General features: G+C 31.3%; 1 protein-coding gene across 1 annotated transcript in view; it reads right to left on the bottom strand.

Moving 5' to 3' along the window:
• Positions 1 to 13,197, bottom strand: part of LOC134726692 (E3 ubiquitin-protein ligase RBBP6-like) — a 34,634-nt gene extending 21,437 nt beyond the window's left edge. Inside the window, exons 1-4 of the mRNA XM_063591107.1 lie at positions 13,045 to 13,197; positions 8,775 to 8,973; positions 7,405 to 7,504; positions 6,902 to 6,929 (exon numbers count right to left, since the gene is read on the bottom strand). Of these exons, the coding sequence (XP_063447177.1) occupies positions 6,902 to 6,929; positions 7,405 to 7,504; positions 8,775 to 8,940 (294 nt within the window). The 5' untranslated portion in view covers positions 8,941 to 8,973; positions 13,045 to 13,197. The remainder of the gene's footprint in view (positions 1 to 6,901; positions 6,930 to 7,404; positions 7,505 to 8,774; positions 8,974 to 13,044) is intronic.
• Positions 13,198 to 13,544: the final 347 nt, after the last annotated feature.

The raw sequence follows: 13,544 nt of genomic DNA on the forward strand, positions 1-13,544 counted from the left end.
TGATTGTTGCTTGCATAATGTCAAGTGGCAAATATTTTATGCATGTTCTTGGGTTAGAGCAAGGAAACTGTTAGCAAATTGTCAGAAGAACTTCACCATTTCAGAAATAAAGATTATACATTTGCCTTTCAAGTTAATTTTAGACTGGTTAGATTTTTAAAGATATAATTAAAATGTGATTCCAGGAAACTAAGCTTCAATGAAAGTATTTTCCATGAAGGAATTTTTAGCTGATTAGCATAATTCATATACATCTTTGTATAAAGTCTACAAATGGATGATCTCATATGTTTTAAATCACTTAACATATCTTGAAAATCAAATGATAAAATGGACTGATCAGCATATATAATTTTTGCTCACTATCAAAGTTTCATTAGTGAATCCCTTAAATTTTATTACCTTTAAACTGTAAACTGATAGGATGCAATTTTCAGTCTTTTCACTTTTTCAACAAATTATCCAAAGTTCACCAACAAACTGTGAAGAACAAACAGATTGGACATGCATTCAAAATGTCTTAACTATCTACCATTTTAACTCTCAATTTTTCCCTCTGTATGTCCTATGCTTGATTGCTGGCTCATTGATGTATAACCTTCAACTCCTTTTATTCATAAAACATGCATCCTACCTTCAATGTCATTAGGGACAGATGTGAATAAGAACAACTTTTGGAATGACTATTCTTTCTTTCCATTAATGTTTTATATTACTAAAACTAAAGTCTTAGGCCTTTTTGGTTTTGATGCTCTCAAATAACTTATGAATTTGGTTTGAGAATCTTTTGGTAACAAGCATTATTAATGGTTACAGTAAATTTAGAAATTATTGAGGTTTCTAATACTGCAAATAAATGTTATGAAATGGATGAGTAATGCAATAATTAAAGCTCAAGTTCTTATAACAGATACATGTCATATATATGCTCGATTTTTTGTCCGTTCTTCAAAACTTGCAATTAATATACGCTTGAATAATTTCTGATTTTACAGTATTCAACAAACATATGTAACTCACACTAAAATAGGATTCACATAATCAATAAAATCAAGAGTACTTCTGGGTGATACATGGCTGTAGTTACTAGAAGCAGTAATAATGATGATTTATCTGGCAACTTATGATATATTTGAGTCTGATTTCCAACCAGTGTATATGGTTATGATTATTTGTTTCAATCATCTTCTATTAACGACTTCAGACTTTTAGCTAGTCATATGTTTGTCAGGCTGTTTTACAGCTCATAGTCTACGGACAGAAATACAAAAAATATTGAGGATAAGTTTGTAAAGACTTATAATTAAAACTTCAAATGTCAGATAGCCATAATGAAGGTCCAACTTCTGATACAAAACATGCCAAACAAAAATGTGTCCCCAGTACACGTATGCACCACTCGCATTATCATTTTCTATGTTCAGTGGACCGTGAAACTGGGGTCAGAACTCTAATTTGACATTAAAATTCGAAATCATACTATAAGGAACATATATACTAAGTTTCAGGTTGATTGGACTTCAACTTCATCAAAAACTACCTCGACCAAAAACTTCAACCTGAAACTGGACAGACGAACGAACAAATGGACGAACAGGCGGACAAATGAACGCACAGACCAGAAAACATAATGCTCCTATACTTTTGTAGGTGGGGCATAAAAATTGGAAGTCTGGGACTCAGCTTACTTTCCAAAAATACACATTATTCATGCAGTGTATGAAAATATAAAGTTCTTTGTCAGAGCTTTAGAATATGAGAGATGTGAGGCTTGACAAGATTTTCTCCTTATTGAAAGGGAGTATCAACTTTAAATTTTCATACAAGGAACAAATAATGTTTTTACTCTGCAGTTTTTATTAACATTGAGCTTAACAGGTGATTTTAGCTGAATTTGTTTATGAATGATTTACCATGACTTTAATGCAAAGTTCTTTTAATTGAACTGTGATATAATCAGTAATTAGAACAAACATTTGAAACTTTTTGCTCACAACAGGTGCAGGGTACCAGGAGTTAGTAAACATTAATTGTTTAATGTAATCTGTACGCCTGATGTAGAAAAAAGATGGATTGCAGATGACCATGTTGGCGCATCATTGATCACCGTATTTTTATGTCCCTCGTTAAAGTGTTCTCAGGAGACAAAAATGGAGGTGTCCATGAAAGAGATGATGTTCCCTTTTGTGTGTATTGTCACAAAGGGACACAGCTCAGGAACAATTAAAGTGAGGCCACCTAAACTCAAAACTGATTTAAGTTTTGTGGTTAAAAGTATCGCATTTTTTTCCATTTGAGAGCGTAAAACTCTAGACCTGTAAAAATGACTCCAACCAAATTTAAATTTGATCTATGCATTGCGTTAAGTTTTATAACATTGGTTGAGGCACACTTAAGTTAGAGAACTGAACCCAATTTTGGGGACATAAAGGAAAGACAGACACAACTGACAAGGGGAAAACTTAATGCCCCATTAGCAGCAGGGCATAAATATTGGAAGTCTTACAAATTACCATAATGGGGTAAATGTGTGTAGTTTAAACTGTAAGATTGTTTCAACTTTATTAATATTATCAAGAACACCATATCTACTTGTATGTCAAAAGATAGAGTTCTATCCACAAAAACTTTCTTTAAAATCAACAATTGAACAGGTCTTAATAATTGACATATGTATTGGTATGACGATACATGAAGTATCTTATGGTAATTAGTCATATGCCATTTCATATTTGTCGCATACTTTTATGTCTGTAAGTATAGAAACACTTATTAAGAACCATGGCCTTTTTATGAAACAAGAGTTCCTTCTTTTTGGTGTACCAATTGAAACGGGAAAGATATTTTTAGAAAAATATATCATTATTGTGAGTAGTGGTAACTGATTGATTGATCCAGTGGCAAATATTTCATGCATGTTCAGGACAAATAATGATAGATGTAAATGACCATATTATATTGATATGATTGAATATATTTGAATTCTGAAGTACTGTTAAATCAAATCGATAGGTGCTTTTACCCATTAACCTTCAGAAAACACTTGAAACATAACGAGTTTCCGTCAATTTATAGGAATAATGGAGGTTGGCAATTCAGATCAATGTGTAAATTTTGAGAAATAACATTTTCATAACTTTCATAGAGTATACACCCTTCCAATATATAATTGATAAAAAGAAACCTACCACATTAATCAAATAATGAATGTAGAAACTCAGTATTGATACCAGGTCTGTATTTACATATGATAGTCACGTAGTCAGGTCTACACAAGTCTAATCAGTAATGTTAAAATCAGTTGTAAGGCTTAATTCAATACAGAGTGGAAGGACCGTATTGAAACTGAAAATTCTAAAATAAAGTTGTGAAAAATGATAAAGACATTCCATCACCTGGGAGTAGTTTAAAGAATGATCAAAATGCTGATTTTCTCTGAGCAATATTTCCTGATGTATTGAAAAGATAAACTTGTATTTTGTTCTGTAATGATAGAAACCATCTTGTCATTTGATACATTCTGAAGTGTACCATGTGCAAGATTCAACATAAAAACTCCTTCTTGTTTTTTTCTATATATATAAAGAACAAGATTCAAGACTAACATGAATATTAAAGAATTAATTACATCATTTTTTTATGCACTCTGAAACAGTTAAAAGGACAATTATTAGTTCCCTACCTTGTTCTTGACAAGTCACCCAAAATAAGTTTGAAAACAACATTACAGTATTAGCTCTGGTTCTGTGTATAGTTGTTCTATGCCTTCTTCTCTGCTCAATGTTGTTGTAGTTTCTGGACAGAGCATAATTCTGCACTCTCACACACAATCATACACACCAACAATGAAACAAAGAGAGATACTGGTGTATTTTTTATTTTGACAGATATCAAGATCATTGTAGATAAATGATATCCTCATATTGTAGTCCACCAAACCAGCAATAGGAAGTCCATATTATCTCCAGCTAATAAAGTTCATCGAAAACCATATTATGTAAAGTTCATTTAGCACCACATCACGTAATGTTCATATTACTGATCAAGTCAGTTCATGGATAATGTTTATAAAGTTCATCACATGGTTGTCACAGTTCTGGAGTCCATTTATTTATCAAATGTCTTATAATTAAATAGTTTATATATGATTCTATGAAGTCAGCATACATATCAGTTTTCCATGAATTTTCAATTTACAAATACATTGTATTCATCATAACTTCAGTTTAACATACAGAGAAACACTCATATATGTTTCTATTATTTTTGTAGTATTAAAACAATTTTGTCAACTATCAGACACATAATATAAAGGTAAGAATGTTTCCTTTTAATATATATCTACACAAGAATAACATGTTTGCAATAAAGACAGTGTCACCTGTGTATGCAAGAACTAAACATAGATCTTGAACTTATAATCAAATCGAAGTAGCATGTTTGACAAATGTAAGACCCGGTAGGATGCTGGACACATGCACATACAAACAAACAATCTCTTATAAAGATTTCAAAGCTAACTATGGGTGTAGCTCATTGTTGTAGGCTTTACGGTGACTGGTAATGGCTCAATCTTTTTCTGTAGTCCTTTAATGGTTGTTGTCTCAATGGCATTCATATCTCGTAATTTTTATATTTAGTAGGCCTAGGGGATATAATTAACACCTATGGAAGATAGTATATCAACTTGGGATATCAAATGTATTTTCTTATTGCTAACAAAACAACTGAATCTTTGTGATTTGATTTTGATTTTTGAGTGTTTTAACACCACTTTTAAGGACCGCTTTTGGGCTTTCATAGCGACCAATTTTTATTGGTGGAAGAAGCCAGAGTGCCTGCAGAATACCACTGACCTTCAATAAGAAAACTGGAAATCCAATGATTGGAGTCAAGTCTGTGTGAACATGATGAACAACAGAACTACACTTAATGTATATTCAAAACCAAATATTCCACAATATAAAAAAAATAGATGTGAAAGGATAATAATTGGTTCCCAGTTAAATTTTAACTCCAATGAACAATACTTATTCTTCAATCGTCTACTTTTATTATCAAAATAGTATTTCCAAGACAGTGTAACAAAAAAATAACATTGGTAAATAAATTGAGGATTAAACCTCAAAAAGTATCTTCGTAAAAAAGATATAACAATTGTATATGGAAAAAACATAATAATCATTAAAACGATATTAAATATAAAATGTAACAAAATCACACATAGCTGCCTCTTAAAGAGTACTCCTGATTTGTGACAACATAAGCTAACAACAGTCAATGATATACAGATATCTAAATATTAGTAGAAATTGGAAATTAGGAATTTATTTTGGAAGACTGCTATTTCTGATGTTAACATAATTTTTTTTAAAAAATCTGTAGATTATCATAAACATAACAGCAATCAATATTTTACTCCCAAAAATTTCAAAATTAATTGACAGAAAATGTACTAATACAAAATATATCACCTTTAAATGTAATTTTACTTGTAAGGATATGATAATTGAAAAGTTCAAACTGCCTTATTGCAAAGATTTCCTTTTTTAATGCTGGTCTAAAAACAATTATCTGCAGATTTAAATAATTCCTGGGAAAAACGAAGTTGATTTTCTTGTTTCGTTTAAACTACCATGCTATCCTCTTTTTAAAATGTATAAATAGCTAATGAAAGGGAATTTTGCTAATTAAGGGGGAATAATCCAACAGATATACAATAAGTACTGCCAGGAATTATAACATAGGTTAAAAGTCAATAAACATACATACTGGTTATTAAAATACAAATATAATATGGTAAATTGACATTTAATGAGAAATGTACATAACATTGATTTGCATAGTAGCAGTTTGCCAAAATATACATTAAAATACTGTAAATTCAGAAATTATTGCGTTCACTTATTATTGCGATTTTGTCATTTTAGACTTAAAAGCGATTTAAAATTTTAAGATTTTGAGAAAATCTGGTTTAATTCATATAAATATTTCAATATGCGAGTTTAAATTATTCCATTTACAACTCTGTCACAATTTTCGCAATAATTTCTGAATTTACAGTACTGATGTTAAACAAACTTCATTCATTCATGATTATTTGTCTTTTGTTCCAGATTAATCTGAACAATGAATTTTAATACACAACAGATCTTTTTAAGTGACTGATGTGCAGTCAGATAGCACATACCATAGTCAACATGTTCAAATTTAATAAATCAATGCATATTTACAACCATGAAATATTTAAATAAATGAAATTAGGTAGTTTATTAATATTTTGCACAATATCAAAACTACTGGCTTTATGATGAGGACAAAGTTTAAACTAAATTTCATGTATTTGTCATTATGTGCAACACATGTGTAATAACATATTTGGAATAAAATATCAATAAAAAGACTTCAAATATAAGTTGAATCAATTAACACTGCAAAGACTAAAATGGGGACGAATTTGTTATAAAAAAAAACCTAGGACATACTTTTTTTTCATCATTTGGTCTATGATGGAGAGATGTTTCATTGGCAATCATAAACACCTTCTTATTTATATATTCTATATCATGGGGATAGAAAGCAGATTGGTATATTATCAAGTTTGTCACAGTAAATTTAAAATGCAATTAAGTGTACATACTGTTTATATCCCTTCATACAAATATGTCATTGTGAATAATATGATTGGATAATGTTTACATAATTAAACATTGTATTTATATCAAAACACAAGTAATTCTTAACAGATATCTATCATAACAAACAACATATATATCTGAAAAGTAATTGTACATGATTTATATTAAACAATACAATCAAACATCATAACATAATACTGTAACCCTCTTGTAAGCCCTTATTTAACCCCAATACTATACCACTATAAAAATAAATAACATACTGGCTTTGGATCTTCTATATAGGCCTTCCTGCAAAATAAAACCAAAAAAAAATTAATGTCTATATATTGAACCACAAAAGTTCTTATTTATAAGCATCATATACATAACAAAACTTATTTTATACACAAAGTTTTATGAATAATATTTATAACATAAGTGTTGAAAAACAATACCAAATTTTAGCGACAAGTATTTTTAAAAATTATAATATACAATTTCCTGATGTAATTTCTTATTTGAAAAGTATCAAAATATCCCCTGCAGAAGTTTAAATTGACACAATAGGCCTAGAATAGTCAAAGTCTAATGATGAGTAGAAATTGCTAAATCAAAAGTGTTTTTTTTTCCTTTTCCACTTAACATTATTTTTACTTTTTTCAAAAAAATGAAGACATAATGGAGAAAACTACTTTAGTGAAGTGAATTCAAGCTTTCAAAATACTGAATTGTGAAGTTTTGGAAGTGTAACAGACAAGAATTTTAACACACAAGCTATACTTACAAAGTTTTAGGTCCTTTTGATTTGGGAGCATCAGATTTGGGTATCCTGGCTACAATCACAGAGGCATTCTTTGGAATCATTTCATCTTCATCTTTGTATGCTGAAAAGTTGAATGAATTTACATTAGAAACAAGAGGATTATTTGCTATTTTCTAATATATATATACGTATATATATATGGAAAATAAGCACAGATGATGCCTTCACATACATTTACATGTAACATGACTGAAGGACTGTAAAAGTAAGGCATTGTGTATACATTTAACAACATTTTATTGAGGAAAAATTAAGTTAGAGAACAGAACTGAAAAATTCAGCAATTTTTCCATTTGTAAAGGGGCTTTACTCTAGGACTGTAGATATGAGGCAACTGAAATTTAAATTATATCTATGTTTTGTGGTAATAAGCATTGTGTATAAGTTTCCTAACATTTAGTCAAGCAAGCTAAAGTTAACATTTTCGTTTGTAAAGGGGCATTACTCCACCAAAATTAAAACTTGATCTGTCAATGTCTGTGTTTTGCAGTAATAAGCATTGTGTATAAATCACAACACTTCTCCCTATCAGTGTCAAAAAGAGATGTCAATACAGTAAATTCATAAATTATTGTGAGTTTTTTGTTATTGCAAAAAATGTGACCGCAATAATTTAAACTCGCATTTCGAAATGTTTGATATGAATTAAACAAGATTTTTCTCAAAATCATAAAATTAAAAATAGCATTTTTAAGTATAAAATGACAAAATCATAACAATAAATGCACACAATAATTTCTGAATTTACAGTACTCTAAGATTCTGAAGAAGTACAGTGGTGTAATATTTTGGGCCATAAAGGTTCCATACCAACATTTGATACTACTTTGCAATTTTATAGAAGACCTTGTTCACACTTAGATCTATTTAAACTAGATCAGTTCACTCCAGATCAATCTAAGCCCAATGGAAATTCTTTGAATTTATCTTGATTTGGTCTAAACATAAACACCAAAAGAGGTAATTTAGTTTCAATAGATCTAAAGTTAACTGATGTAACTTCAAATGTGAGAATGAAGAGATCAATCTAAATTAGTAAAATTAAAACCAAAATAATTTGTGCACATATTTTTTTCCTTTCCCTTTATTTTATAATTCTGTTAGGTTAATTTTTTTCCCCCAAGAAATCCTAATAAAAACTTGAGGGGTAGCTATATAGTCTTACTATAACATCATGTACATGTATATCAGGAAACCCTTAACAAATGTCAAATTTCTCTAAATTCAACATGTTCAATTAGTGAATTAAATTATCTGTCAAAATGGTCCAGTCATGGAAGTTAGACAGCAAACATGGTCATGAGTTGAAATAACAAAATGATCATACACACCTTTAGCATTCAATGCATTTATGATGAGTAAATCCATATCTGTATCATTTAACTTCTTCCTGTGCATGATGGATTCCTTCAGATCCTTTACAGAAATATGTAAGCCATCAAACGTGATGGAATCAAAGTCCAAACTATTCTTAAACTTGTAATGAATACAAGCCATGATGGAAGTGGGTTACAGCTTCAAATGAAAAATCTGAAAAAAATTATGATATGAAATAGAATGTTATTTGAGAAACAGAAATCTTTAAATTGTGACATATCACATTGCATACAAATTATCAATGATCTAAATACTAACTTCCTTAACATGCTGTTTCATCGTACAAATTTACTTATTACATACTACATTTTTTTGTACATGTAACAACACTGCCTTAGGTAGCTACATTGTAACATAAGGTTAAACATTGAAAATAAAATGGATTATAAAATTGAGAATGGAAATGGGGAATGTGTCAAAGAGACAACAACCCGACCAAAATAAAAAAAAAAAAAAACAAAACACAACAGCAGAAGGTCACCAACAGGTCTTCAATGTAGCGAGAAATTATACATTTAATATACAAACAATCATGACAATTCTGAATTGTATTCAAAATATTTAAGAACTTGATGTGATTTTCATGTACATAGGCTATGTGTTTTAAGAGTTTTAAAATTGAATTGTTTTTTTTATTGAACTTAATGTTCTCTTTTAAGTAACAGTAGCTATATTGATTGATCAACAGGAAACTGCATTTTCAAACAACAAATGGAAGTGTTGAACAACCTTAACTGGCTATACAGCCCTCGCATGGTCAGCTCGGTGCCGGAAGGCAATTGATGAGCGTTAAAATATTTTCTGCCATGGGTCAGGAACAGGTAGCAAAGAACGCCAAATGGGGGCTGCCATCTTGGTTTTGGTGAGTAGATTTGGTTTGTTTACTATTTTGAATCTTAATTCTTCACAACGGCTGCTTTCAGGGCCAGTTTGGTCAGCTTGGCAGCCCGCTAACCTAGATGAATCGTGGACGGAGTTTTAAAGATGACAGGAAGCGTTATCAGGACCAAAGATGTGAGGCAGTGAAATGAGGGTCGTATCACCCAACACCTAGGATACAGCCCTCGGATGTTAATCGGCATAATACTCCCCATGATACAATGGTTTTGGAGTGCATGTTAACGCGGGTACACCAACTTCTACGTCTATCTGTACGGCTTGGATTGGTTTCTGTCATCTTAAGTAGTAAGTCGTTGATCATCTATCTGTAAACCCTCATCGAAGATAGCGGGTAAAGAAGAGTTGGCCCAGCACGTCTGTTCAGCTGTAATGACTGAGACGTGACTGCTGATGGTAATGGATTGATGCATTTTCATGTTTCATTTTTGAAATAACAAGGGAGAACCCTCACAATGACAGCTTAGTTCCAATGAAGTGATTCAGAAGGTCAAGCGCAATGCACCAATTGCACATTTCGACCAGAAATAACACATAGAGTGACAAATGTAAGCACCCAAGTGGCGCACGTCACGATAGTTTTCACTTTGTATCTAAACGTATACTATATATGTATTGTAAAATTATAACTCCAATTGCTAAATGTGTGTACAAAAATGTGTTGTATTCCCTGCAATGAAAGGCGTTTCCCCATGTTATTGATAGCAACATGCAGTATAACTGATTACCAAAAAAACGTAATTTACCATCATCTATGAGATATAAATTTTTATAAACAACTTTTAATTTGTAAAAGTTGGCTTGTTCAGACGAGAAATTTTCTTGAATTATAATCTTTAAAGTAAGGCCACACCTTAGCGGAGCTTGAAAAGTAAAGTTGACCGATTATTTTTTTTTTTAAAACATAAAATAATGCATCATACACATGATGCGTCTGACAGGAGCCAAAATCTTCAAGTTTTTCAGACCCTCTTCTGCCCCTCCCTTTAAATTTTAAATCTTCTGCTATTTGAAAATTTGAATCTCGAAAAATTTTCAGTGGACAATCTGGATGATTAAAAGTGAAATATTGACAATGGATTAAGTTGATGCTATTGAAAACATTGAACAGTTATGTTAGGCCAAATAAAAAAGCATGTGTGTTTCCTGTTTCCCTACCTACCCTATATTTTAAGCTTAGAAATAGCCTACCCTAAGGTTTTTTTGGTCATTTTTCAATAAGCACTGTTAAAGTCAGGATTTCTCTCCCATAGACTCAATGTAAAAAAAAATGGTAAAATAAAAAAAAATCCCTACCTACCTACCCTATTTTTTTCAAAGATGAAACAGGAAACACACATATTATTTTATTTGGCCTTACTGAACCTCAAAGTGAACTCAAATATGATATCTATGGCTTCTTTTCTATCCGAGCTTATCTGCCTTGAGATCTGATTTCAAATGGTGCATGTCAAGTGCCAAGGGTCAAGACCATGGTTACTACATTTCTTGCAAAGCTAACAATGCCTATTGACTTGACAAAACATATGGAGACAGCTACCAACCAGAAAGCCCTGAACTCTATCAATTCAACATCACTGTTTAATAGTGGTACCAAAGTTGACAATATATAGCTTAAGCAGAGATACTTTTTACTGACTAGTGACAATAAAATATGTTTGAGATGGAATTACTTCCCTTAAAACATGTTAGATACTTAGAGTCAGCCGTTAGCTGTTGAGCTAAAGAAGTATTTTTTTTAGCTCAGTCAGTTAACACACTGCCTTTGTTATACAGAGGTCCTGTGTTCTAGTCCAAGTAGTCTAAATTTTCATAAATTTACTTTAAACACACAATAACCTATATAAGATGTATGTGAATTTGCACAAACTACTGAAAAAGATTATTATCTGTCAGATTTAACGGTATGGTGTTCTCTCAAATGAAGAACTTTTTCAATATACATACAAATAGATAATTTTTTTCCAGACATAGGATTTAACATTTTGGTAAAATTTTCATCCAAATTATTTGAATTAATATCATTAATTTTATATTTAGATTAAATTTTGTTACAATGCGGACATTCAACCTAGAAATGTATCTCATTTTCAAATTTTCCTCTGCAAAATTTACAAAATCTCTCACTAGATTGTATTTTTGGTCTTGCATAACAGTGTCATTTGGTCCTGCCCCCCTCTATAGTGGGTCTCATTGGGGTATTAGCATAATGCGGGATTGCCGATTTTTTTTAAAGCCTGACAGGTTAAGGTCAGATACACCTTAATTATCACTAATGAAGGCTGACTCGGCTGCTTGAACTTTAGACGCATACAATTATCAAATCAATTTTCCATAGCTATATATGTATAGTGGCGTCAGATATTTTGTAGTTTAGTATTCCTAGTTTAGTATTGTAACATAACATATTGCATTTAATCAATAATTACATTTGAAGTTTCTTCTATTGTTATCTTGTCAATTCTTGATTGGCAAATTTACCTGCAATCACCTGTCAATGGACATCATGACTGTCTGCAGTCATGAGTACAACTCCACAGGTGAATGGAGCTCTTTGTTAATACTTAACTTTCATTATAAAAAGTCAATCATGGTCAATAGCACAAATGTTCCCACAAAAGAATTGTTGTACACATGCATTCTCAAGTGATGCAACAGGCCTTGACAAAACTGAAACTTTCAGAGGACTCAATAAGGGTCAGGAAATAGGTTGCAATTGCAAAATCATGCTCCTATCTCACACTAGCATTTAATTACAAAAAACTTGCATTATACATCAATTGGTCTATACCAATATACCTCAATTGGTGGATTATACGTCAATTGAGGTATAATACACCAATTGGTGGTTATTCCTGACCTGTTATTGTGCCATGATGATGATGAAACCATGAAATGAAGTCTAGTGGGACAGTGGGACGCAGAAAACTTACAAAAAAAACGGGAATTGCTTTCTTACATAGTTTTAGAGGGATACAGGAATCTGACAAAACAGTAAGCGGGATCCTGGATCAGAACCCTAAATGAGACCCCTCTATAAACACAACAGCCGAATAGGTTTTGGCTATATTCTTTATGATGATTGTTTCATTAGTTTCTTGATTTAAATTTTTACACCCTTCTCTTGTTTATTCTTTAACTTAGGCAGTACAGTTTACATCGTATTGCTAGAAATCATTTGAAAGCCAAAGGCATGTTGTTACTTTTGTTATCCATGTCATGATGCCAAGTCAAAAGAATCAAAAAGGTTCACCACTTACAATCTATCATGACACGCCATTCTAATTAATCAGATGAGATTGAGTCTATAGTGTGAAAGATACTTACATGTTTCGATTAAATACAGCAAATAAGTTCTAATTCTACAAAAAGTCGTGACATTCACATTGTGATATCCTTGCATATGGCGTCATTCTGGAAAATCCTCTCGTAAATTCTCGTGAAACTACGTTGGACACAATACTAAATGGATTGGATCTGAAGACGGATATTTGTTCTGGTATATCTATAGTACCAAAAATATTTAGAATTATGCTACGTACATAAAAGGAAATTCAATATAACACTGAATTTAGAAGATAGTTTGTTTGTCATCACATGTTTAACTTTTTGCGATTTAATTTATCTAGATAATTCATGGATATTAATATCTTTACACTTTTGGTATTTAGCTGTATTTTGCCTCCGAATGACCTTATATCACCTCTGAATAACCTTTTGACGTCAAGCAACAATCACTTTTTAGTTGTGACGTCAAATATTTTGAATTATGAAGTCAAAGTTTACGGGAACCTGTGTGATGTTATGTGATGGCGGACAAATTTGCA

The sequence above is a fragment of the Mytilus trossulus genome, chromosome 7, assembly GCF_036588685.1.
Source record: "Mytilus trossulus isolate FHL-02 chromosome 7, PNRI_Mtr1.1.1.hap1, whole genome shotgun sequence".
Lineage (NCBI taxonomy): Eukaryota > Metazoa > Mollusca > Bivalvia > Mytilida > Mytilidae > Mytilus > Mytilus trossulus.